This window comes from Medicago sativa, chromosome 3, assembly GCF_051527215.1.
Source record: "Medicago sativa cultivar Bolivia chromosome 3, Bolivia_mono, whole genome shotgun sequence".
NCBI classification, from domain to species: Eukaryota; Viridiplantae; Streptophyta; class Magnoliopsida; order Fabales; family Fabaceae; genus Medicago; species Medicago sativa.
The window spans coordinates 13,236,583-13,264,218 of record NC_140751.1 but is presented as its reverse complement, the minus strand read 5'-3'; the positions used below and the strand labels follow the sequence as shown (position 1 = coordinate 13,264,218).

The following is a 27,636-nucleotide window of genomic DNA, read 5'->3' as shown; positions in this document are numbered from 1 at the left end:
AAGCAGGTGGTGTAACTAGCAAGCAAGCAGGTGCTTATAGCAAAAAACAACAAAAAACGAAAAAAAAGAAAGAAACCCAGGCCCAACCCAAACCTACATGGATCCTGGATCATCCAAACACACCAGGGACGTTGGATTGATCCAGGATCCCAAACCCTAGATCAGGTGGTCAGGATACATGGTTCAGGGACGAACCAGCACTACTAGAAAAAAGCGATTTAGAGACGGATTTTAGGGAGGGAACACAATCCCTCACTAATAGTGACGGATTTAGGGACAGATTTTTGTATTTTTCATAAAAGTTGATTGCCAAACATTAGTAACGGAATTGTCTAAATATCCCTCACAAAAATTCCGTCACAAAAATTCCGTCAATAAATCCCTCACTAAATTCATTAGTTGAATGTTTGTTACGAAATTTGTCATGGACTTTATCCCTATCTAATGTATCCCTTACTAAAACCCTCACTAATATCAATTACATATCTCTATCTAAGGTATCCCTCACTAAAAGTCTCACTAAATTCATTAGCCAAAACTAAATTATTTCCTCCTCATTTCTTTTCACGTTTTGGTTTCCCTCCTCTCATACTGAAATATTCCCCCTCTTTTTTTGGCTCACAAACCCCAAAATAATTATCCCACAAATTTTATACCCACAAACTCAAGATGAACTCAATACTCACAAACCCAAACACTCATCTTCAAAACTTCTCAGTCCCAAAAACTCAAGATGAATCCAAACCCTAAAATAAAATTAACCCAAAATTTTCCCCAAACGTTCATTCACTCTTCTCTCAGATGAACAAATTTTCCCAATCTACTCTCTCAAAACTGAATCACTCTCTTAGAACAAATATAAAGCTCTTTCCAAATATCATATAACTGAATCGACTCAGAGAACAAATTTTCCCAATTGCAAGCTCTTTCCATTCTCAGTTCTGAATCGCAAGCTCTCTCCTTCTCAGTCCAAAATATCATCGGTCAGTTTCAGCGATTTCTTCTCTTTGTTAGGGTTTTAATTTGAAATTTCTCCCCATTCTCATCACTTCTGATTTTGAAGCTAATTTTTCTAATATATATGTTCAATTTGTAGATTCTTCTAAATTTGAAGCTGAATTTGTAGATCTTCACTAAATCTGACTCCCAAAATCATCACGGTAACCTCTCTCTCAATCTTAGAATTTATTTATTTATTTATTATTTTACTATTTTTTTAATATTTTTTTTTATAGTTTTTCTCTTCAGTGAAGTTAATGTTTGTGATAATTATTTTTCTGATGTTGTTTTAATTTATATATTCACTGTTATCTTTATCATGGCCATATTTGAAGTAAAGCTTGTTGAAATGAAGGGAAGGGGACCTTACATTTGGATTTTGGGTTCAAATTTTTCTGTTATATGACATGTTGTTGAAAACATTTAGAGTTATAGGGTTTGTAAATTTTAGATTATGTTATATAAATTCAGAACATTTGAGGTCAATAGGATATTCTTACAACCTTTCTTGGATGATGTTGTATGATTTTTTTACTTGTGATATTTGTTTTTATTGTTTTACATGGCTAACATTTGGAGTTATGTACTTTGCTTTTACTGTCTAAGTCATATGAAGACGATGCTCTTGAAATCTATCCTCACATCACATATTAGCATGACTGTCTTTTAGGTGCTGCTAACCGTTTTGTAGTGTTGATAGAAGTCTTGTGCTTTGTTTTTGCAGGTACTGGCTTTGTGTGCTGCTACTTCGGTTGGGGATTTTGTGCTTTTGTTTCCTCACAGTTTCTGTTAGTGTTTTCTGTCAGTTGCGTGGCCTTTTTTATTCAGGTTCTGTTTTTCTGTGGGTGTTGCGGTGCCGCCTATATACGGCACCTTGTATCGCAGTTTTGGTCTCCTTCGTTTGTCTTGTGCAGGGAGCCTTAATAATATTTCTGTTTAAAAAAAAAAAGATGAATGATAACAAAATTCTTAAAAAATGGACAATAGAAAAGGAGTATGTATGACTATGTGATATTTTCTGTGATATTTTGTGCAGGGAGCCTTAAAGAGTGATTAATCTTATGTGATATTTTCTATCAATTCAACAGTAAAAATGATATCTGATCTCCTCTGCCCTCTCGTAATTAAAAACCAACGTCGATGGTTTTTCTGTTCATTTCATTTGTTATTGGTATTAATATATCTAATTGTAACATAGGGAGAGTTAGTTTTCTAGGTGTTTTTGTGGGGGTAAGGGTGGGGCTGCTGCCTTCAGCCTGTGCGCATTGGCTAGGCCTGTTTTTTTCGCCTTCTGTTATTGGTATTTTGCTTCCTCTGTTAGCAGCAATTGACAGTAGTTGTAGGAGTTGCTGTTTGCGTTTTTTCCCTGCAGTGTTTTCATGTTCAGGGCCTGTGTTATGGTTCAGTTTCGCATGATCTTTCTCTGCTTGAGAGGATTTTTGGCTGTTAATATGATTGCTGTTCAAAATAAAATATCTAATTGTAACATTATCTGTTTTAGAAAGCTATCAAAATGGTTAATTTTGACCCCTTTTCCGTATGTCTTCCGCTTTGATGCTATGAGGTACTAGACTAATGCATTAATTTTGTGATGAAGGCTATTGGAGGTGGAGCATCCAAGTATACCAACCTTTTCAAAGAAATACTTGGTGTTAGTCTTGACATCGAAGATTAAAGGAATTTTCTTGTGGCAGGAGCAAATTTCTTTCTTAAGGTAAAGAGCATTAGTCATATTATTGTGTTTTTCTCTCTGACTTTGCTTCTTTTTTAGTCATATCATATTATTTTTACTTTTTCCCTTGTTTTAAAGGTAAAGAGCATTAGTTTGGCTAAACTTGACTACCTTATCTTTACAATTTGGTTCAAGCAATATGCTTAAAATTTTAATATGTAGGATATTTTCTATAGCTATAGCTGAATATTGCTGATTACTTTATTTTCCTTCTTCACCTTTCATGTTTGGTGCTACTAGCCAAGATCTAATTGAAAACTACCTTGGTCCTTTACTATTATCATAAAACAAGTTGTCATTTCGTTTGAAAGTTGTGATCAAAGTTTGATGGATGTTGGACAACGTATGGAGAACTAAAGGCTGAAGAAAAAAAAAACGGGAAACATAGTGTGATTGCAATGTGGTTTAGAGAGTTTAATGTATGAAAGTATTCATGAATATTTACGTATCTTACTAGTTATATATTTTTTTCATGTAGATTATTCTCAATATATTGCTTTATTCTATTATCAACCTATATTTTTTATATTGTAGAGGAAGTTTAAGTGGCTACCTGAACTTAATGGAGAGATTAAGAAGTCATTTGACCATAAAGCCTCTCAGTTATACTCAAGTGCAATGTATAGGGTCAGAACAGGGGAAGATGATGGTGATTGGATTCCAGTTGAAATGCGTAAGAAATTGGATGAAAAATGGAGTGAGGATGAATGGAAAAGCAAGGCACAAACTAACAGCAAAAACAGAAAATCTTCTGATGCTCCACTCCACACTGGAGGGTCGATTCCAACATTTGAGATTTCTAAGAGAATAGTAAGTAATTGAATTTGAGTTTAATTGTATTTGTTAGGTTAAGCATTTTAATTTCAATTAAAATTGATTGATCCGTTTTGTTTTTAGAAAGCATCTCCAGAAGTGACTCCAACATCTTGGGAAATATTTGAATACACACACAAATTGAAAGGTGATCCAAGTAAGTGGGTTTCCTCAAAATCAAAGGATATTGCTGTAAGTTATTACTTCATGACCTTATTGAACGATGAATATTTAGTCTATTTTGTTGGGATATTGCTGAAATAATTGTTCACTGATGCTAGTTGTTGGGAACTAGTTATACACTGATGCTATTTTTATGGAGGTTCTGCACTGATGCTAATTGTTAAGCAGATATGTAGCAGTCTGTAAGTGTATGTTTTAGAAGCAGATTGAGAAAAATAATTAATTGTCTTGACAAAAAGATATATCATAATGTTAGTTTGTTTGATGCTTCTGCGAAACTGATATAGGCAAGCAGTGAACACAGTATAAGTTTTTAGGATAGCATACCGGGTAAAAATCAGTAGTCTGGGCCGCTGTTAGCTGCTGTTTTCTTGCTGGTATAGCGGTCTGTGCTGGCTATTTGTGAGGCCTTCAGCTGAGTCCCTCCCCTTGTTGTTTAGCTGGTGTGGTTCTTGGTGGCCGGTTCGGGTGTGAGGCAGGAGTATGCTGGCAGTTTATGGCTTGTATACGTCGGCCTCACAACATGTTTCTGTGGTTTTTCTTGGGGTTTTATTCTTTGTTTTGATGTCCCGTTTAATCGCGGCATCTTATTGTATTTTTCTCTTTTACCGCGAGTCTTTTAGTGCTTCTTGCACGGACTTGTCGAGAATAATATTTGCCATTTCAAAAAAAAGATAAGGTTTTAGGCCAACATTTCATATAGTTATCAGGTGACAAAGTTGACAAAGTACTCTGTTTAAGACCAGGGGAGAATAGTTATCAAAATATTTCATATACTTACTTGGAATTATTCATGTATTCAATATTTTTTTTAAAAAAAAAGTTGTTTATGTTGACTGAATGAAGTATGAAATTATTACTTGTTAGTAAAATATTATTAATTTGCAGGATGAGTTTGAAAAAAGAATTATTGAGAGGGATTCACATGAGGAGGCACTAGGGGATGATGTTTCTAGACATGAAAGTGACAACATTATCTTCTTAGATGTTGTTGGAGGAGTAAATAAGAAGGGTCGTATATATGGTTTGGGCCCGATAGCAGGGAAATATAAGCCGTCTAGATCTTCCAGATCTGACGGCATCTTACAATCTGAATTTGAACAAATGAGGGCTGAAAACTCATCACTTAAAGAGAAATTGAAGGCTCATGAGGAGTTGATTCGTGCATCGCAGGAAGATTCACGTTTTCTTAGGGAGCAAATGACTAAATTGATGGAAATGGTTTCTCAAGGTCATCTACATCCACCTCCACCTCCATCTACTTGATATATAGATATATAATATGTATAATATATGGTTATTTTGATAGCTTGGTTGCAAAATTAGCTAATGTGCTACTTCTAGTACCATTAAAAATGTTTTAAGCATTTATTATGAACCTTATTTTGAGAGTTTCCTTATGACTCTTTATGTATTTTGAGAGTTGAACAATGGTTGTAAACTTATTGACATTTTCCTTGTGACTTTTATGGTGATGAATGTCTGTGATGGGTATGAAGACAATTTATCAAGTGTTTTTTATTGCATATTTATAATTTCCAACATGTTCTATATGGTTTAATATAGTAAATGCAGTTAAAATATTAATATAATTAATTAATGAAATCTGGTAGGAAATTGAACATAAATTTCTGTTTCAATTAGTGAGGGAATTCAGTTTCATCACAATTAGTGATGAAATATGCCTTCACAATCTGAGAGGGAAAACCAATCCGTCATTAATTAGTGACGGAAATAATGCTAAATAATGATGGAGTAGTCTCTCACTATTAGAGAGGGAACAAGAATCCCTCACTAATTACTGACGGATTTGTCCAAATTTCATCTCATTTCTGGTTCATATTTAGTGACGGATTTATATAATTAGTGAGGGATTGTATCCGTATCAATTAGGGACGGAAACCAAAATCCCTCACTAATATTTAGCAAGGCCAATATTCTTAAGGGATTACCGGTCGTCACTAAATCCGTCACTAAATTAGTTTGCGAGGGAATTCTGGTAGTTTAGTGAGGGATTTCTACCCTCTCTAAAATTGATTTTTCTAGTAGTGCAGACTGGCTCAACTTCTCTCTCTAACTCTCTCCTTCTCTCTCTAAACCCTCTGCAACGTTAACCTTGCCGGAAACTGGGGAGGACGGCGGAGGAAGATGAAGATTCATCGGAATCTTCATCTTCTCCGATGAACTGATGCTATTTTCTAAATTAATTACCCAGAAATGTTCGTCTTCCTCTCCAGTTTACAGATCCAAGGTTATTTTTGTGAAACTGTGATGAAAACGAAGTAGATCGGACTTTGAACTTACGGTTTCTAGGGTTTTCAAGTTTTTTCTAATCTTCTTGAAACCAAACCCTAATCTAACCTATTTTCTATGCTGAATACAAATTTGAACTCTGATTTGAAAAACAAACGGTGAATCTTCATGAATTACATTTTTAGGGTTCGGTTTCGAAGTTTTTCAAAATCTTTTCAAGGTTTTCACTTCGATTTATTTCTCACTACGAACCTTCGATGATGATCATACGTGAAAATGAGAGGGTTCTTATGTGTTTACCTGAATTTGATTGGAGATTTGAACTGGATTCTTCGGAAGACTTGGATCCTGGATGTATTCTTGATACTTCTGGTAAGTTTTTGCAAAAAAACTGAAAATAAATCAGTTCTTCATCCTCTTCTTCTTCACTGGTTCAAATTCTCTTTGATCTTTCTTCTTCTCTTCCCAAAAATCCTTCGTGATCGCACTTGTGCTTGAATTGCGAAGGTACGAATTCAATGATGAAGATTCTTGATGAATCTCTAAGAATTCGTGTCAATTCGAATTGATTTCGTACAATCTGTTGGATTTTAGCTTCGTGTGATGAATTTGATGTGGATTTTGGGATGAATTAATATGAAATGGTGTTTGTTACGGTGGCTAGGGTTATGTTACGGTTGTTTTTGTGGTGGTTGAGAGTTTGTTACGGTGGCTAGGGTTCTGAGAAGAGAGAGAAAGTTGTTAGGACCTTTTATGATGATGTGTCACTGAATGAATGGTACCGTCCCTGTGCACTTGATGAGTTGGCCTTTATATAGGCTGCCATGTGTGATGTTGGACCAATAGCTTGCTGACATGTGGATTTTGGACTTGGTTGGCTTCGGCTTTGCTGAGTTTGGAACTTTCAGGACCTTTTTGCAATTTTCAGAACTTTAAGGACTGACCTGCAAAAAATTATTAAGGACTAATCTGCAATTTTTATGAATTTGGGACCAACCTGTAAATTTTAAAAAAAAGACTATTCTGCAATTGTTAAAAAAAAGACTTAAAAGTAAAATTCGAAATAAGCAAAAAAGGACTTAAAAAATAAAATTTGAAACTAGAAAAAGGACTTGAATGCAATTTTTGGAAGTTTGAGGACTTTTAAGAAAAAAAGAAAATTAAAATAAAATTTGACTAAAAATTGGTAAATTTGACTAAACGTAAAGTGAAACGATTAAAAATAACAAAACGGACTAAAACGAACCAACTACTTAAATGAGGTACTTTAAAGTAACCTCTCTCTGTCGAAATTTCGTGTGAAAAGACCAAATTGCCCCTGGGGACTAAAACGACTAAAAATGACTCAGATGCAATTTTAAAAATGATTTTTTAACAAGGAATTAAAGCAAGAGTTTATACAAGCAAATTAAAAGACTCAGAGACAATTTTTAGAAATCAAACAGAGTCTTGACATATGAAAAGACTAAAATGCCCCTAGGGGTTAAACTGACTCAAAATGACTCCAGATGCAATTTTTGAAATGGGTTTTGACATAGAATTGAAATAAGGACTTATTCAAACCAGTTGAAAGGACTCAAACAATTTTCAAGGACTAAAATGAGTTTGGATACTGGAAATGACTAAAATACCCTTTTTCATGAATTTTGGAAGTAATATTGAAATAAAATGCAGAGAAAGATGTAATTGATCAGGGACAGTTCAAATGACTTGAAATGCAAGAAAAGAAGAATGGAGTTAGTATTTTTAGGTCCAAAATTAGGGTATAACAAGCTTATATCAAGAAATTTTTTCTCCTAAAACCATATGTCAAAGAATAATCAAATCCAAATATTATATTGAAAATTGTGCATTTAACTATTTAAATTTTAAAATATTATTATATGCTAAATCATGAAATATGTTCAGTTTCAAGGTACACCAGTCCTCTTCCGATCAAGTTGTTGACAGACCCATTTCCATAGCCACTAAATTTGAAATGAATGTAGAATGAAAAAAATTAAAATTTTCAAAACTAATTATATTGCATGAATCCAATTTAATCAGAGAGATTCATCAAAATAGGTCGGTCCATATGGGTTGTCCTGCCAACCCGATATTGCTACAGTAGGAAATGACAATTGATAGGTGCCATATTACCTGAGTTAATATTGTGGTTGAAATGTACCTTATCGATCTCTGGTTGGATATACACCAGTTGATGGCACATCTACCTTTTATCCAATGGAAAATCAGTAATAGAAACCAAAGTGTGCTTCCTACTCATAGACATGGAGCTAGTGTAGAACTTGCTTTTATTCTTATTGATTTTCTGACAAGAGTATGCTCCATAGTCTGTAAAAAGAGTCATGACATTCTGCGCATTAGGTGTAGAACCTTTGCAAATAATTAGCAGATCCTCTGCATGTAAGAAATGGCTAGGGACCAACATTCCCCTACATGCAACAATTTGAGTCAACTTGCCTTCATACACCAAAGCACAAAGGCCTATGCTAAACACCTCCTCAGCAATGCAGAACAGGAGGGCGGGATTGGGGGTCCCCCTATCGCACTCCTCTAGAACAAGAAAAGAAGACAAATGCCTCCTATTGATAGAAATAGAGAGCTTGGTGGAGTGCAGTATAATAGATATCCAATTACAGAAACAATCATTCAACCCGAAGCACCTAAGAACATGCAGTAAAAAAGTCCACTCAGTTGTGTCTAAGGCTTTACTAATATCAATTTTAAGAGCCATGTTTCCACCATAAACTTTCCTATCCAAAATATTTGCGCCTTCAGAAGCTATCATTATCCATTCATGAGCTTGCCGGCCCGAAAGAAATCCTCTTTGCTGTTGAGAGACTATCCTTGAGGCAATACCCCCTAACCTATCAGCCAAGATCTTAGTTATAATTAATCTTGAATTGGAAGTTGGCTCGTGGAATGGGCCTGAAATTATCAAGATGATCCACTCTATGCACTTTGGGAACCAGCACAATCAGATTGGAATTCAGATTAGGAAAAATATGATTATAGGTTAAAAAAAATATTGAGTGGACTTGGAGACATCTGAACCAATGAGAGACCAGAAATGGTGATAAAAGCATCCTGAAAAGCCATCAGGACCAGGGGCAGAACCTGCATTAAGACCAAACACAACTTGCTTAATTTCCTCCATAGAAGGAAGAGAAGTAATCTGAGTGTTTTCAATATCAGTGACCAGTCTGGGAATAAGTTTATCCGGGAATTAGCCAGAAACTGGTTTGGAGTGGCAAAGATCTTGGTGAAGTCATCCACCGTATGCATCTCTATGTCAGTAGCAGAAAATAATTTTTAATTGATATAAATTTTATTATGAATTAATAATGTTCTATTATGTCATTTTACATTTATTAGCTAGCGGAACCCCTAATTTTACCAAAACACTTCAATTAGCTTATCAATCATTAGCCATCAGCTACAAGCTATCAGCCATCAACTACCAGCTAACTTATCAGTTATCCACTAATTTTATCAAATAGAGCTTTAGAGGTTTTTCTGTTTATTCCAGCTCTGCAGTTGTTGTATTTGTTTTTCTGGTTACCCTCATCCTCACTGACCCAACAAATTTTCGCAAATCCCTTCGGCCCCTCAAAGGATGCTTCTATTGATGCCTTCATCTCTTTATGTGAATTTTCTATACGAATAAAATATGTCTTCACTCTATTATTAGATTATTGAATTAAAAATATCTTTGATTTTTATGGAATATCTATATTCCTTATTTCTATGTAATTTTCATTGTAATAAAATACTTATTTTTCTTGATGTGTGTATGGGTTTGGCCGTTGGAGCTTCTCCGCCTATCATATTTTTGTGCTATTGATATTCATTTTTTCTTAATATTACATATACTCTTTTTGCACTATGTCTACTTTTTGTATTTTTAATCAAGTGACTTTGATTTTAAAACGTATTAATATTTTTTTTTTTGGTTAGAAAAATGTTTTATTTTTTTGTCATGTAGTTTAGTGGTTAAAAATTTATTTTCTTAAGCCTGGACCCCTATATGTATTATACAATGTCCTCAACAACTAAACTAACTCACATGGACGGGTATTAGGCTTTTAGGTCTCACTGTTTGAATCAATTGACGCAAGTTCAATTTTATAATATTATTATTCAAAAACTACAATTAATTACCAGACGAAAAATTACAAACGCAAGTATAATTAAATTTTGTCAACATCTCTTAATTTGTGTCAAATAAAGAACTAATTTTGCATAATATTTTTGTTTAATTGTATGCATTACTTATTACCATAAGATGACGAAAAACGTAAAACACACCAACTTGAAATTTATTCCTAGAGAAAAATAAGACAGCAAAATTCATACATTTTCTATACCCAAATGAAAATAATAAAGGAAAAAAAATGTAATTTTTTTCCCAATCTTTCAAACACCATTAGGTGTGTGTTTCCCATTTCCATTTGAATATTTTGCATTTCCGAATCCATGGCTTGTCTCCTCTAAAAATCTCTTCACTATTTTCAAGCTTGGCTTAATCACAGTTTCTTGATGCAAATGTTGATAACTTTCACCCCTCAAAATAGCTTCAAAGACATCTGTAGAATTGATTTTGTTTATCATCAATCCAAGCTTATCCGCCATATATTGGATCTTTGACAATTGATTTTCAGCCAATACGAAGGTGTTTTGTATAGTTTTTCTAATTGCTTCCTTTAGTATCTTTTCCTTTTGAGCATCATCTATACCTTTTTTCATTTCTATTGCAATATAAGAATCAAGCTCAGGAACCCCAATAGCCCTTCTAATTCCTTTTGTGTTATCTGCTCCATGTACAAAAAAATCCCTTATCTCATCTACCATCCCTGCCCGAACCATTTCATCAACTCTTTTGTCCAAATACGGAAACAGAATAGGCAAAGACACATCTAACCAAATAAAACAACAATCGTATTTTGAACGAAATGCAATAGTGGGGTCCTCGAGTAATTTTTTAAGGTAAGAATTTGAACCTCCTACAATAATAGGTAGGTGTCCATTTTCAATTATGAGGTCTAAAGCATCAAGCACATGCTTGCAAAAATCATCCATTGTGAAATCATATTCAGGATCATCAATGATGCCTAATATATGATGGGGAACTGAACAACGTTCAGATTCTTGTACCTTATTGGTGACAATGTCAAGGCCTTTGTAGACTTGAATTTTGTCAGAATTGATGATCTCAGATGGGAATTGAGTTCCTAAGTTGATGGAGAGTTTAGTCTTCCCAGTTCCCGTTGCACCCAATATAAACAAAACCTTCTTTTCTGTTAAGGTTGGGGTAGTCAAAGCCATGATATTTTTTTGATGTAAAATCTGAAGAAAAAACAACACATAAAACGTAATTAAACTTAGTAAATTTAAAATAGATTTAAACTAGAATTGAAATGCATTAATTCACGGAATCTACTAAGTAAGGGAGTGAGTTATACCAGGAAGAGGTTTGATATATAATATGTGAGAAAACTTGATCTTTGTATTTTATTTTGTGATGAGTGAGGTGAACACAACTATGCTATATAATGCTCTAGAGGAGTAACTATTATGTAATTAAAAATGGTAAGATAGGAAAAAGTTGAAGAAAATAATTGTTATATAGTAACAATTAAATATTAATTGATATTGCAGTCAAACAATTTCAAAACTAATATTATTATTTTTGGTCAAAAAGAAATAACATTATTTTTTTTTGAGGGAAAGAAATAACATTATTTACCTGCTATAAATGTAAATATAACCTTATATTTCATTATGTATACCAATTTTATATATATAATTTGATATCTTTTCTTTAAAAAAAAGTGTGTTAAATTCGGTCAATGGTCATACAAGAAAAAAATTTAATTCATTCTTTTTAGTTGTCTTTTTCTTTTTGAACGAATGTTGTCTTGCTATCTTACTAGTAAGGATTTTCTTTTTAGGGGATCTTACTAGTAAGGATGTGAATTATTTCAATAAGAGGCTTGATTGATTGAAACTCTATGATCGAGGGATAATTTTATTCGTGAATAATGTGTAAATGAATTTTTTATGTTTTTATATCAATGAACTCAATTGTGCTATACCTTTCATTTTATACACTTATTTTTTTTTTAGGGGAAACTTGAATTTATTTGAGTAAAAATTAATATGTTAATTAATTTATTATTTCATTTTTCGGAATACTAAAAAGATTTATTTATTTTATTTTATTGTTTATCAGGATTATGAAAAGAATGCAAAAAAAAACTTTGGACAAAAAAATAATGTAAAATTTAAAATTCAAATAATAAGAATAAAGAGAAAATGTGGACAATATGGAATTCAAATGACCATCTCTAATTGAATTGGATTAATGCATTATTATTAGTTTTGAAAATTTTAATTTTATTTTTCATTCTACATTTATTTCAAATTTAGAGGCTATGGAAATGAATCTGTCAACAACTTGATCGGAAGAGGACTGATATACCTTGAAACTGAACGCATTTCATGATTTAGTAGATAATAATATTTCAAATATGGTTTTCAATATAATATTTGGATTTGATTATTCTTTGACATATGTTTTAGGAGAGAAAAGTTTCTTGATATAATCTTTCATGATTTGTGGAAATCTTATTGAACTTTCTTCCTTCAAATTGAGTATATATTTAGTAATTTTTTTTTTACCAGTCATTAATTATTTAGTTGCTTAATATAGATGTTATCCAATATCCTCTTTCCGAAAATTGGTGAAAAACGATTCTAGCCTAGCTACAACATTTTATTTGCCTTATTAGTTGTTCCAGCAATAATTTTTTTTGACACAACGCAAACGACATTCATTCATTCAAATTGATATAGTTCATCAATGCAATACAAATTCGCTAAAAACAAAAAGGATGAATATGTGAACAAACTCACAACATCCATGTTAATAGCATAAAATGGAAAAGTACATAAGCCTACAAATATGACTATATTAAAATCTCCAGAATAGCCATGCCTCTGGATCTGCAACGTTGATGACGCCAAAGTACATTGGTTGGATCTGCACTAGATCGAAGCTGGTCTGACAATCTGAACAGAACAAACACCTGAACAAGAGGGAAAAGACAAACAAAGCCTCACAAAGACGACAAACAAAACAACGTCACACTAAGACGACAAAATCACTAAAGAAAAACCTAATTCGATGTGAAAATCACTTATTTAAATAAAAAGGAAGGAGAAAAACAATGTATAGGGATGATTTTGGGTCAAAAATTGACCCTAAACCACCCCTCTTTAGTGGATGAAGAAGAAGAAATTAGGAGTTTACATGTTACTTACGAAGAAATTAGAGAAAAATAGAGATAACTCTTCTGTTGCTTAAGAAATTTTCTTAATATTATTGTTTATTTAGTTTTGATAAATTAGTCTGTAACATTCCCTGTTAGAATTTGAGGCCTATCCGTTGCTGGATGGACTGATATAGAAGATCAGCACGTCGATTGAAAAGTAGACTTGTTTCCCTGATTAGGAGAGTTCCGAACATAATGTTCATTTTATGGTTATTCTTTTCCACGGATGGAAATGACAATTGATAGGTGCCGTGTTAGCTGAGTTAATACTTAATATTGTGGTTGATATGTACCATATCGAGAAGAAAAGACGAATAAGATTTTTATTTTATGGAGATCAGTCTCTGGTTGGATATTGACCAGTTGATGACACATCCATCTTTTATCCAGTCAATATCCAACCAGTTGATGCTCAGGCTTGAGAGGAGCCTGAGCATTGCAAGGAACCGACACTAGAGCATGATGAGTTCCGAAAGTAATATATATAATATATCATCGTTTTGCCTTTCTTGTTTGAGTCAAAAGAATGCATTGATGACACAGAAGATTTCGTCAACATTCAGTCGGTGTCTTCAGTTTTCCTTCTTTCTCAAATTAGTCACCAAAGGTTATATTATTGTATGTTCGCTTATAAGGTATAATTGATCAACCAACAATGAACAAGTCATCTGATATGTTCACATGAGAAATCCATGGAATCTGACATGACCTCCGTTCTCAAGGCACTCTGCCGCAATATGATACAAGTTCAGCAAAGTACTATAGCACCAGGGCTAGTTTAGGTGTTTTGACTTTTGAGAGTGTTGATGCACAATAAAATGATAAACATAGGTACCGAGCAAGAAACAAAAGCCAAAATGATGGTCTCAATTAATTTTGGTATTTGTAAAATCACTATGGTAGTAAAGGGTTACATAGTTAGGGGTCTATTGCTTAGCAGCCTTCTTCACCCTCCCATCATTTAATTACTCGTCATCATACTCATACTGTCAAAATTCGGGGTGTTCAAAACCAAATTAGTCCAATAGAAAAACTGCAAACCGAACCAACCAAAACCGAAACCGCAAAAAACTGCATTTGGTTCGGATGTAATCGGATCATTTTCTTACTCAACCACATGGTTTAGTTTGGATTGGTTTGACTCAAAATCAAAAACCCTCACTTTCATTTTGGAACAGGCTCTGTGTATATAGCCAAACATAAAGCTATAGTGCCAAACCTAAAGCTATAGTGTATATGTTCTCATAAAAGATATTGTCTTTCTAACGTATTTAATAAAATGTATCGAAATACATATTTTATGCAACCTCGCTTAGATTATGTTTATCGGAAACGTATTTAATTTCTAATTTTTGGCATGTTCATTGTTTTCTATTTTATGCACTGAAGTTAAGAAGTTTGTTTCACGAGGTTGAGACATATTTTAGCCCACTATGTCTTTCATTAGTCACATTTTTATACCTTTTTTTTGTAACCCTAGCATGGCTAGATCTACTTCATTTTTTTCTCCTCCTCTTCTTGCCACAAGAATAATTGTAAAGGCTCGAATCTTATCTAATAATCTATCTTGTTTAACTTTGTCATTAATGGGTTACATAACTTGACAGAAATCATTGAAATTGAGTTAGAAAATAGAAAACAAGAAGGCGACAATGAGATAAAGAACAAATCTATCTCAAAGATAGTTAACTTATATAAGGTAGAAGGTTTGGAATTTTGTTTTTCAATATGTAGTTAGGTTTTTTTCCAACTTTTATGCATGAAAATCATATCAATTGTGGTGAAAATTTTCCTTCACTCAAGCATGAGGGTTCATATTGATAGATCGAATTTTCCTTTAATTTCCTCTTGTTCTGAGAGGCTTTCAACACAGCTATTGCTAACAAATCGGTTCATTTAATGAAATGCAATGAATAATAAAGTAATACCAGACTTTCCTAAGATGAGGAATATATAAATTCACCTAATAGTAAACTCCAAACCACAATCTTGTTCCATTTCCAAGTCTTAAGGTCAAGAACAAATCTGAATGAACAATTAATTCATTTATCGGTTGTCAGATGAAAGGATAAGAAAAATAAATTAGAGTAAAATGATATTTAGAAATAGAATACATAAATATCTGCTATGAAATGCATTAGAATTAGAACACATTTTAAAACGCAAAAATAGAATGAGATCTTTGTTATTGATAAAAACGTGGCCAAAAACCTTTTTGCATAACAACATTAAATCATATGAAATAAAAGCCTCCAAATGACCATCCTAACCCATATACAATTCCCATACAATTCAAGCACCAAATAGATAAGTAGAAATTTAAGAAAAAATATAGGTAGCGAAAAAAATATAGGTCGCAAAAATATATGAATTAAATATCTTAATACTATCATCAAATGTTTGATCCAAATCTGCGACAGAATCACAGTATCATACACATCTATGATTCATTATTTGATAATAGCTTTTTAATTGCCTTGCATTATTTGACAATACACTTCTGAAACATTGTGCAAAAATATAGCTAGTAACATGCCACTTACTAATCAAAGCTACCTTTTAGTTCGTTATTAATTTTAGCACACAAAAAATTTATTCAGATGAGTGACTTATCGCAACAGTGTATTGAGTTCTGATTCTTGTCTATCAATTTGATTTAAAACACATGGAACTAGAGATTGCTTTTTGTTGGAAACTTCTTATTGATCATCTCCCAACAAAAGGAAATCTTGCGTGCTGTAACGTGATGCATCCGGATAGTCCTAGAGATTTTCCTCTTTGCCATGGGCATGAGGAAAATCAATTCACCTTTCTTTTCATTGTGGTTTAGTGTTTTGGTTTTGCAGGGGTTTAGGTCAATTTGGCACGGAACAATTTGGGTGCTTTGGAATGTTAGGAACGAGAGAATTTTTAAAAATTTTACAAAGGTTGTGGTAGAGGTCTTTGACGAGATTAAGGGGGTTTCTTGGGGATGGAGTTTAATGAGGTTGAAGGAACCCATCCATTATTTTATGAGTGGTGCTGGAATCAGGTGATTGATTGACTCATGAGGTAGAGGGTGTGTCTTTTAGAGGTTCTTCTGTTTATTCCAGCTCTGCAGCTGTCATTTCTGCTGCATTTCTGTTGAGAATTCGCGAGTTCCCTAGGGTTTTTGGTACGTTCCAACACTGGTTTTTTATTTTTCTTCCAATTCTGCTGATCCCTGTTATGTTGCGACTAATTTTGTCAGTTTCGCTACTAGTTGGCTTAGATGCTGCTTTGTGTTCATTGTTGTGTATATTTACATCAGTTTAGCTGAGGCCGTCCGATGGCTGTGTTCAGTGGCGTAGCCAGGACCGGAAGCCAGGGGGTGCAAGCCAAAATTTCGTATGATCGGAGTAATTCGAACTCCAAACACCTTACTTATTCACCTCAAAAAAGTGGATGTCTATACATTAAACTACCTGAAAACAAAAAAGTAAGCTAATACATGACTTAAAACACTCTTAAGGTTCTAATTATAAACTTCTTTTCCACTTTTCTTTGTCTCTTATAATATAATATTTTTTTAAAAAGGTCATGCTAACTAGTGTTTCTTAGACGCTAGTCAAGAAAACAAAAAAAATTACATTGAAAATAATACTTTTATAAGTTTGACTACATAAATTCCAAAATATTTCTACTATATATACTTCCTTAACTAGTGTACTAGGCACTAATTATCATTTTCCTTTTTTTAAAAAAGGCTAAAGGATAAAGAAAAAAAAAGGAAGAAAAAGAATTCAAAATTTCAACAGAAGAATACAAATACAATAGCTCAAAGAATACATGACCTACAAGCTTATGTCCATGCCAATCAAAAGTTAATGAATGGATATGACACACTATAACTACAGCAGTGTATGGCAGGAGCTAGGTAAGGTGCAAAATCATTTACCCAAAGGATTTTAATATGTTCCAGGGGGTTCAATTAGTAAAATATGCAAAATCATTTACCCAAAAGATTTTAATATGTTCCAGGGGGTTCAATTAGTAAAATATGATAGTAAAAATAGAAAAACCAATGGCATCTTGTGTAATTTTTCTAGTTTCAGGGGGTTCACTTGAACCCCCTCACTACAACGTGGGTCTGCCCCTGGCTGTGTTGGTTTCAGTGTGTTTCGCCAACGCCCGTTGTTTTGTATTTCATTTGTGGCTAGCTCTCTGCGTCTCGTACAAACTATCCGTTAATAATATTTTGCTGATTCAATAAAAAAAATCACATTTATCTCAACACAAGGAAATGTCCTCAGTAGTTATTTCAATAAAAGATCATATCATATCCAGCCACAAATTATAGTATGAGTCACAAACTTTGTCTAATAAATCAAATATACGTGGTATCTGAATTGATGCGTTAGAGAAAAATAAATTTACAATGTACAAAATTTGTCCTACAAATTATTACAATAGTTGCAAAAGGTAAGCTTCAATGTCATTTTCTGAACAAGAACAGTGATGTGTGGTGCAACACTTATTACATTTGATAAATTCTTCTTCTTCTTCCCATCATTCACAAACTAAACAAACGGTGTCATGTATGAAAGCTTCAACATCATTTTCTAGTGTTTCAATTAATCGAAAAACAAAAGACTTTCCCTTAAGTTCTAATAACTGAAAATAATAATTAATTATGTGGAGGGACACTTGTTACAGTTGATAAATTATCCCACTCCTTTTCCAAATATGAGGTACATAAATTGCAAGTTGCCAATCAAGCTGAAAAGGAAAAAAAAAAAAGCACAAATACAATTAAAAAAATAAAATAATTGATTCCAAACTAACAGATCAATATATATCTTTTCCAAAAAAACTAATTACTAATTAATATTCGCCATTTAAATAAAAGAAAATACAGACAATGGAGAATGAGATGTAAACTCACAATCGCCACACAACTTCTTGTTTTTCATCGTCAGAAAAACATATCCTCATATCTCGTGACTTGAAGAGAGTGAGACTTGATGTTTTAATCAAAGAAATCACACTCGTAAATATAATAGAAAAGATATAACTTCTGATAGACCAAATAGAACATATGGTAGATGATGATTACGAAGAAATAAAAAACATCTTCAACACTGAGCATCAAAGTGTTTCCTGGAGTTGTAGAGATTTCAGATCTAGTTTTAGCACAAATTAAAATAAATAAAAATAATAAATGGAACAAATGAATGAAAAGTGTGAAATCATAAGTGATAAGGAATATACCTAAAGCATGTATTTGATTACATTGAATCTTTGCGAAAAGTAATTAAGGAGCAGCTGCATCCAACGGTGGTGGCGATTTAGAAAATGTTTGCATAGCAGCTGCTTGTGGATTTAGAAATTATGCAAACCGGAAAGATCATTATGTTAATTTATTCAAGGAAAACAAGTTTTGACTTGACCTTTGACTTGACCTATGTAATTTTGACATGACCTTTGACTTGACCTATGTAATATATGTATATGAAGGACAGGTCTCTTGAATTTGAATGCTTGGGGTAAATTCAGAGAATTTTGCCTCAAAAAAAAAATGACAATGCTTTTAATATTTTTTTTAATATAATCCTTTTTCCATTTTTATTAATAATAATCTATTCAGAATCAAAGGTTTTTTAAAAAAAAATCAATTGAAATCAAAACAAGGCTATATAATTTCACAACAACAAATTAAAGTTGTTTTTGTCGGTTAAAAAGATGTTTTGCAACAATTCTAAACGTCGTGATTGGGAATTTGTGACGGTTGGGTAACCTTCGAGGATATACTTGTCGTTGAATCATTTATGACTGTTCAAGTAACCATCATTACAACTATCATAAAAGATATTGCGACGGTTTATAACTATCACGAAGTGTGTTTTTTGTTTTTGCTTGAAGGGATCTTATAAGCATTTGTGACGGTTCAAACTGTCTCAAACATCTGTTTTTTTTTCATTTATCATTAAATTTAATTTGATAGTTTAATAAATAACAATCAATCTTAAATTTAAATGAAAAATATTGATAAATACTTAAAAAAAAAAAAGATTAAAGGAAATTAGCAGACAGTGTACAACACCTTTATAGTGTCAACCAATCAAACTTAGTTATCCTGCCATGTCATGTTAAAACAAATTATTAAATAAAATAAAAAAACTGAAAAACCTAAGAAATAAGAACAAATCGTGTTCAAATAAAAAATTAGATTGTGTTCATCTCTCTTCCAACTCAACACCACTCCTTCATTCTCTTCTTGCAGAGCAATGTGGCCTCTCTCCATATTTGCCTAAGCCTAACTTCGTATACCCATACCCCATGATTTCTGGTCGGCACAACATATATTTCCATGGGATCCGTCCCACTATTTTCATAACCATCCCCTCCCCCTGATATCCTGTTGCGAACCACTACATGGCTGCTACGAAGCCGAACAAAATCACTACCCATGGTCTCTCCATAAATTACGTAAATCCCAGGTTAATGACCATTCTTAGATTCACTCCCTCATCAACGTCAACGCCCCTATATTCGCCTCGTAAAGAAAACATCGGTGAAAAATGAAAGTTGTATCTAGATGATGAACTTGATATAAACTCGAAAGGGGATTCTGTTCAACCCGTGGAGGATGACACATATACAAACATTCACATAACATAGACTTTGCATGGCCATCACCCTACCAAGCAAGTTTTCCCATTTCACCACCATACTATTGACTTTAACCTAAACAAGCCACCATGTTTGACAATATCTATTTTTACTAGATTGTGTTTCCATAGATTTATTAAGTACTATTACTATTTCAACCACAATATGACCCTAAGATTAGTATAAATAGGGACTCTTCATGGATTATCATCATTGAAATATATAAAATTGTGAGTTTATCATTTGAGAGTTAGAGAGTGAATTCTCTCTTGGTCTATACTCAAAACCTTACGATATCTCTCTTAATATTATTGTTTTCTTTTTCATCAAGCAAAGGAAAGCATTAAAAAACCAGGAGGGGGCCTGAACCCATATACAAGAGTCAGTTGATTACATTTCTAACATAAGGCCTACCAGTACTATCCCTGAACAATAAAGGAAGAATAAACAGGGGAGGATTGTTTATTTGTTCAATTTCCAAAAGGAAGCGAAGTTATAAATTGAGGCTTATTAGTTGTTGGATGGACTGACATCGAAGAGTTTAGAAGGGGATGTGATGTTCATTTTATGGTTATTCTTTCTTCACAGTTGGAAATGACAACTGATAAGTCTCTGGTTGGATATAGACCAGTTGATGGCACATCCATCTTTTATCCAGTATCTCCCATTTCATCAATGGGTACCTAATTCTCGGAAACTTGAGAGGAGCCAGAGCATTGTTAGGAACCGACACAAGAGCATGATGAGTTCTGAAAGTAATATAGAACATGTTGAAATTTGGGGCCTAACTCATCCTTACAAAACCGGATGCTGATTATCGACAATCAAGAGAATCATACATTCACACAGTGAGGAAACTCTGAAACGCATGATGCCTTCTATGCTTCAAATACATTCACACAGTGAGGCCTAACTTTAAAATTGTGTTCAGTTTCAAGGTATATCAGTCCTCTTTCGATCAAGTTGTTGGCAGACCCATTAATTTCCATAACCTCCAAAATTGAAATAAATGTAGAATTTAAAAAAAAATTACAATTTTCAAAACTAATAATAAATGCAATAATCCAATTCAATTAGAGAGAGTTATCAAAATAGGTCGGTCCATACGGGTTGTCCAGCCAACCCGATATTGCTACAGTAGGAAATGACAATTGATGGGATTTTCATTTTATGGAGATCAGTCTCTGGTTGGATATAAACCAGTTGATGGCACGTCTATCTTTTATCCAGTCTCTCCATTTTATCACCGGCCACCTGATTCTCGGAGGCTTGAGAGGAGCTTGAGCATTTCTAGGAACCGACACGAGAGCATGATGAGTTCTGAAAGTAATATTGATGCGATACATAACTTGACAGATGGACGGTGTTTTATAGTAACACAGAGAAATCATTGAAATTGAGTTAGAGAATAGAAAACAAGAAAGCGACAATGAGATAAAGAACAAACCAATCTCAAAGATAGTAAATTTATATTATCATATAAGGTTGGTATGAAATTTTGTCATTCAATATGCAGTTAAGTTTTCTTCCAACTTTTATGCATGAAAATCATATTTGTTGTGGTGAAAATTTTCTTTTACTCAACCAAGAGGGTTCAAATTGAAAATTTTTGCTTTTAACTTCAGATGTTGTTGCTAAATCTGTTCATTTAATGAAATGAAATGAATGATAAACAAATATTAGACTTGCCAAAGAAGAGGATCATATAGATTCACTTAATATTAAGCTCCAAACCCAATCATGTTCCATTTCCAAGTCTTAAGGTTAAGGAACAAATCTGAATGAACAATTAATTCCTTTCTCGGTTGTCAGATGAAAGGATAATTAAAACAAATTGAGTAAATTACACTCCCCTCCCCTCTAAGATGTTTGAATTACACTCCCCTCCACTCTTATGTTAAAATATACAATCCCCTCCACTGTTGTTCAAAACATATTAGAAAACTTTTCACCTCCCTCCCCTAAGAGAAGCTTGAATTACATTCCCCTCCCCTCTTATGTTAAAATCTACACTTTACTCCCTCAATATTTTTTTTATTTCTAATAATCTAGCAAAAATAATAATAATCTAACACACTTCGAAAAAAATTGTATTACGGGTCTATTTTAATATCATAAAAAATTGAATACATATTATTCACTATTTTCTATTCACAATTTCATTAACTTGTAAAAAATATGAAACAACCCAAAATAAAATTAAAATATGTAAAAAATTACTAAAGACAATAAAATAGGGTTATTTAAAAGTTAATTTTATACTTTAAATTATAAATTAAATAGCAAAATATTTAAATTTAATTATCATTAACATTTAAATTATAAAGAAATGAATTATTTTTTCTTAAATGGTGGTTCAAAATTAAAATATATAATAAAAATATTTATTTATGTTAAATAGATTAAAGTGTAGAACATATTTAATTATTAAGGGAGGGGGTTGTAATTCAAGCATCTTATTAGGGAGGGGGGAGTATAAATTTTACTTTGCAAGGGAGGGGAGTGTATATTTTAACATAAGAGGGGAGGGGAGTGTAATTCAATCATTAATATATTTTTTTTGACAAAAATTCAAGCATTAATATAAAGAACCTCCAAATAGGTAAGTAAAAATTTAAGAAAAAATATAGGTAGCAAAATCAAAATAATCGGATAGTAGCTACAGATACTTTAAGAAAAATATGAATTTAACATCTTAATACTATCATTAAATATTTGATCCCAATCTGCCAAATAATCATAGTATCATACATTCATACACTTCTATGATTCATTATTTGACAATGGCTTTCTAATTGCTTTACTTATATTTTGAATGTTATCTTTACGGTTTTACTAAGTCATTGTACAAAAGTATGGTAACATGCCACTTATTAATCAAAGCTTTTTTTTAGTCAGTTACTAATTTTAGCACAAAGCAAAATGCTTCAGATGAGTGACTTATCGCAACAGTATATTGAGTTCTGATTTTTGTTTATCCATTTGATTTAGATCACATTGAACTAGAGATTGCTTTTCCTAGGATTTCACGTTTCCCTAGGATTTTTGGTTCCTTCCAACGCAGTTTTTTTTCAGTTCTGCTGACGCTGTTCTATTACTGTTTCGTCCCTGTTGTGTCGCTGCTGTTTTTGTCAGTTTTGCTATTAGCTGGCTGAGATGCTGCTTTGTGTTGGTTGTTGTGTTTATTTTTATCAGTTTAGTCGAGGCCGTCTTATGGTTGTGTTGGTTTCTGTTTGTTCCGTCTATATACGGCACCCGTTTTTTTGTATTTCATCTGTGGCTAGCTCTTTGCGTCTTGTACAAACTGTGTTAATAATATTTTCCTGTTTCAAAGAAAAAAAACACATTGATCTCAACACAAGAGAACGTCATTCGTTGTTATTTCAATAAAAGATTATATCATATCCAGCCACAAATTAGTATGAGTCACAAACTAGATAAATATGAAACTGAAGTAGTAGCTTAGTTTTGTAGGCAGTAGGTACCATGCTTTGAGAACCAGATGCTAGCATCCTCCTCCATCATATACCTTTAATAGCCATGATGACTTATCAAGCAAATAAAATGGTGTAGCTAAGCTACAATCCTTTTCATCAATTCGGAAAAATGATATTGGATAACAGAAGCCCTTGAAATTAACCTATCCTCATTGCTGAATCTGAAACGATCGTGTGCTTCAAGGAGCACTAAAGGATTCCAACCAAGTTGTTCTATTCATAACAGCATCACCACATTCAGTCAAAAATTTAGGTTGTCTATTACATGCATGCAAAAATTTAATATAGAAGGTGTAGTATAAATTAAACTTTAAATGCTCGATGGTCTAGTACAAATCAAGCAAAAATTTAACATTTGGTTTCATGTCAGCATCTATTTAATCAGAAGGTGTAACACCCATACCAGACGTATCTAGAAAGTCTGGCACGTGCGTTGTTATTTAACACTCGTATGACAGTATAACGGTAAGACTGTTGAGACAAGATTGGGCAGGTCCAAAGAAAGCGGCCCGACAGCATGTTACAAGCTTCCCACACTCTTCATTGGGGAATAACATCACTTGGGGATGAATTATACATCGTTGGGGTAAAGCCCTTCAAACAAATCACTGACAGAAGTTGCCATTAATCAACCCAGCATAAAGTGCATTCTTTCATTTGGTCCACCTGAGATGTGATGCCCCTGTCTTTGTTTTTTTTTTTTTGTATTGTTTTTTTTGTTTATTCGAATCCCTAATTTTTGCCTGGATCGCCCTTTCGGGTTTTTAATCCACCGGGATGCTCACTTTTGCCTAAGTCGCCTTTTCAGGTTTTCGACTTAGCGAGCTCTTTCTTTTTTCTTTGACAGAGGTCATCTCACAGCTTTTGGTCATGCTTACCTTGCAGAATTTAACTGTCCTTGAGACGGATGCTGATGTATGTTTCACCTACTCATAAGTTCAAAGAAGATGTACATGTTGTTTATGCATTTCAAAAGATGTAAAATAAAAAGTTTTTGTATTTTTTTGAAAATTTTGCTTCAAGTATTTTCATCAAAAATAGAAGAAATTAAATAGAATAAGTGAGAGTTCCAAATAAATGGGCATATGCTCAAATTAATGTAATGGAGTGGTAGCATGCCAAAGGTGTGGCTCCATGGATTTTAAAATGTTTGGAAAATGGTAATTATAAAGGGAAAGGTACATTGAACACAATAACTGCTATTCTCCCTGACAACTTTGAATCAACCACTGTTCCGAGTCATTGATTTGCAGCTGCTTCACATCGGAAGTCTTTTTGACAGTTGGATGCCCCCAAGTGGATTGTGCCTAACTGATGCAGTTACTTTGTTATGATCCTTAACTTTTGCATAGATCGCCCTTTTCGGGTTTTCAATCTATCAGGATAATCATCATTCATTTTTTTTATGTCTCTAACTTTTGCATGGACCGCCCTTTCGGGTTTTCAGTCCATCGAGACGCTCTTTTTTTGTCCAAGCTGCCTTTTCAGGTTTGCGACTTATCGAGCTTTTCTTTTAACAAAGTATTTCTTGACTGCATCGGTATTCATAAGTTTGCTAACATTCATTGTGATTTGCCATCCATTTGTCCCTGGAATCGGGTAATATATTTTTGAGCACAAAGTCACTTTCTTGACATTCGCGGGGACAAACCTTCTTTGTTGCATACTTGCTTTATCCTTTTTATATAACTGTCCATGACATACGGCGGTAACACTTTTAAATTCATTGGAACTTCCGTCGACGGGGCTTTGACTTCCACGAGAAGCACTGCCTTTGTATACTGAGGGATAGAGGGGGATTGCTCCGGTTGAAGTGTGTACTAAAGTACAATACCCATGCAAGGCAAATTGTAGCATCTCGTGCCAGTTTTTGTACATGAAAGTCCTCTTCTGGACAATCTTTCTTGATATTTGTAGCTTCGATGGCCAAGCTGCCCCAGTAGGCGAGAAATCTCATTGGAAACTTCTTCATCATCCTTCTCTTTAGCCTTGGATACAAGGAACTCAAAGTTGAGAGAGAGTACAGGGTTTAAGTGCTCATTGGGTTTAATAATGCATGATTTGCTTATTGATATAAACATTATGATTATGCAGATATGTGAAAATGATTTTGGTTTTTTTTTTTTTTTTGTATTACCATTCTTCCAGAAAGTACAAGAAATAAAAACAAAGTTGGGATCAAGATGATCTTTTTATTAATAATGGGAAATACATGAAGCAAAAAGCCCTACACAAGTTCACTTAAGTCTCGGGCGGGACGAAAGGATTTTTTTTGAAAAAGAAAAAAACATAAAGCAACAAGCAAATATATTTCTTGAACAATTGAGTAGCGGAAGGAAATATCGATGACGATCCGACTGCGGCTGGTCATTCCATGTGTCAAAAACACTAGATATTATGATTTGGTAGTGGATTGACTTGCACATTTGGATCCAGGTATGTGAAGGATAACTCCTTGTTATGGATTAGCTTCTGGACCTCATCCTTAAGAGCCATACAATGTTCAATGTCATGCCCCGGTTCCCCTTGATGGAACTCGCAGGTGTGGTCGGCACGGTACCATGCAGGTAGAGGATTTTGCATGCGAGGGAGAGGCCTGAGTTGCACCAGATTTCTTGTAAGTAGGGAAGGTAACAAATCCTTATACAACATGGGTATAGGAGCGAATTGGTTTCTAGGCAGACGAGGCTGCTGTTGAGCTTGAGGACGATGTTGTTGCTGAGATGGAGGATGGTAATATGGTTGCTGGTGGAATTGCTGAGGGTTATTTGGTTGATGATTCTGCTGATACAATGGCGGATAATATGGTAGAGGTCCTTGAGGCCTTGGTGGTCTTTGTGGTGTGATGTTGGCGATATAGGGGTAGTTTGGATATACAGGCTGATATCCGCCATGAGCCACCATGCCGACTTCCTGCGTATTCTTTTTCGGATGTCCGTGTCCAAATCTCCTATTACCATCAGATGAACTACCCGATGGACCGCTTGACAAACCACTTTCCTTAGCCATACGTTCCTTTCGGGCCCAATCTTCAATGCGTACTCCAATGTCTATCATGTCGGTAAACTTTTGCGAAGCACAGGCCAACATCTTCTCCGAGTAGAAAGGGCTCAGAGTTTCATAGAACAAATCAGATAACTCACTTTCATCCAGAGATGGGCGGATTTGAGCAGATTTTTGAATGAAACGTTGAGCATATTCCTTGAATGACTCTTTGTGCCCCTGGGACATGGATTGCAGTTCTTTCCTGTTAGGTGCCAGAAATGAGTTGTATTTATACTGCTGGAGGAAAGCGTCTGCCAGTTCCTCGAAAGAAGCAACACTCTTCAGATTCATGTACCAAGTATGTGCAGGACCTGCCAGACTATCCTGAAAACAATAGATAAGCAAGGGCTCGTCTTCCTTGTGAGCCGTCATCTTCCTTACATACATGGTTAAGTGCATTTGCGGGCAAGTTTCTCCCGTGTACTTCTCGAAGGCCGGTGCCTTGAACTTATAAGGTATTACCACATTTGGGACCAGACAGAGGTCATGCACATTCTGATTGAACATCTTTTTGCCACGAACGTTCCTCAGCTCTTTCTGTACTCCTTCCAATTTCTCTTCCAGGTTGCCCATTCGATCATTACCCAGTACACTACCCGAATGATAAATTTGCCCTTCCTCTTGCTGAGTTGTATGGACAGTAGGCCCTGCCTGTGTTACGGTAGCCCGACGAATCTGTTGACCGTAAGGAAATGGGATTTCATTGACTTCGGGACGAAGACCTTCGTTAGGTATATGTGGCATACCCCATGGATAACCTTTTGGCATGTCATACAGAGGGTTAAAAGTAAATCTTTCAGGACCCGGAGGATGGAAACCCTCATTGTACTTGTCACCTGATGAGCAACCCACCTCAAGAGATTGCGAAATTCCAGCAGATGCCGCCGCAGTAGCGATTGGCTGTGAAATACCCTCAGCCGTAGCGGAAACAACCCCGTTAGGAATTGGCTCGGAGGCTACTACTTGTTCCCTCTCAGCCATTATAACGTCCATCATGATTGACAATTTCTCCAACTCAAGCTTTAGACGATCAACTTCCCCTCTAAGCTCAACATTTTCTTGTTCTGTGGATGACATCCTTCTTCTGACGTAAGCTCGAGTGCGATGAATGCGAGTAGGTCTTTGATTAGTATGCCGGGCCACTTTG

General features: G+C 34.2%; 2 protein-coding genes, 1 long non-coding RNA gene and 1 pseudogene across 4 annotated transcripts; 2 read left to right on the top strand and 2 right to left on the bottom strand.

Annotated features, from left to right (window-relative positions):
* Positions 1–509: 509 nt before the first annotated feature.
* Positions 510–2,713, top strand: LOC146935878 (uncharacterized). Of its 2 annotated transcripts, XR_015030385.1 has the most exons (4): positions 510–983; positions 1,097–1,160; positions 1,724–1,827; positions 2,597–2,713. It is a non-coding gene; the product is annotated as an uncharacterized LOC146935878 (long non-coding RNA). The 2 variants fall into 2 exon arrangements; XR_015030384.1 differs by lacking the exon at positions 2,597–2,713 and having other exon boundaries at positions 539–983; positions 1,724–2,590.
* Positions 2,714–3,056: 343 nt separating this feature from the next.
* On the top strand, positions 3,057–5,238 carry LOC146935877 (uncharacterized). Its single transcript, XM_085750932.1, has 4 exons — positions 3,057–3,150; positions 3,266–3,541; positions 3,629–3,736; positions 4,616–5,238. The coding sequence occupies exons 1-4, from the start codon at positions 3,130–3,132 to the stop codon at positions 4,991–4,993; spliced, it is 783 nt and encodes a 260-aa protein (XP_085607058.1). The 5' UTR covers positions 3,057–3,129; the 3' UTR covers positions 4,994–5,238.
* A 5,161-nt stretch (positions 5,239–10,399) lies between these two features.
* On the bottom strand, positions 10,400–11,329 carry LOC146935876 (adenylate isopentenyltransferase 5, chloroplastic pseudogene; annotated as a pseudogene).
* A 14,287-nt stretch (positions 11,330–25,616) lies between these two features.
* Positions 25,617–26,795, bottom strand: LOC146935875 (uncharacterized). The gene has a single exon (XM_085757654.1). It carries the CDS (start codon positions 26,778–26,780, stop codon positions 25,833–25,835), a length of 948 nt encoding a protein of 315 aa, XP_085613780.1. The 5' UTR covers positions 26,781–26,795; the 3' UTR covers positions 25,617–25,832.
* Between the last annotated feature and the right edge of the window lie 841 nt (positions 26,796–27,636).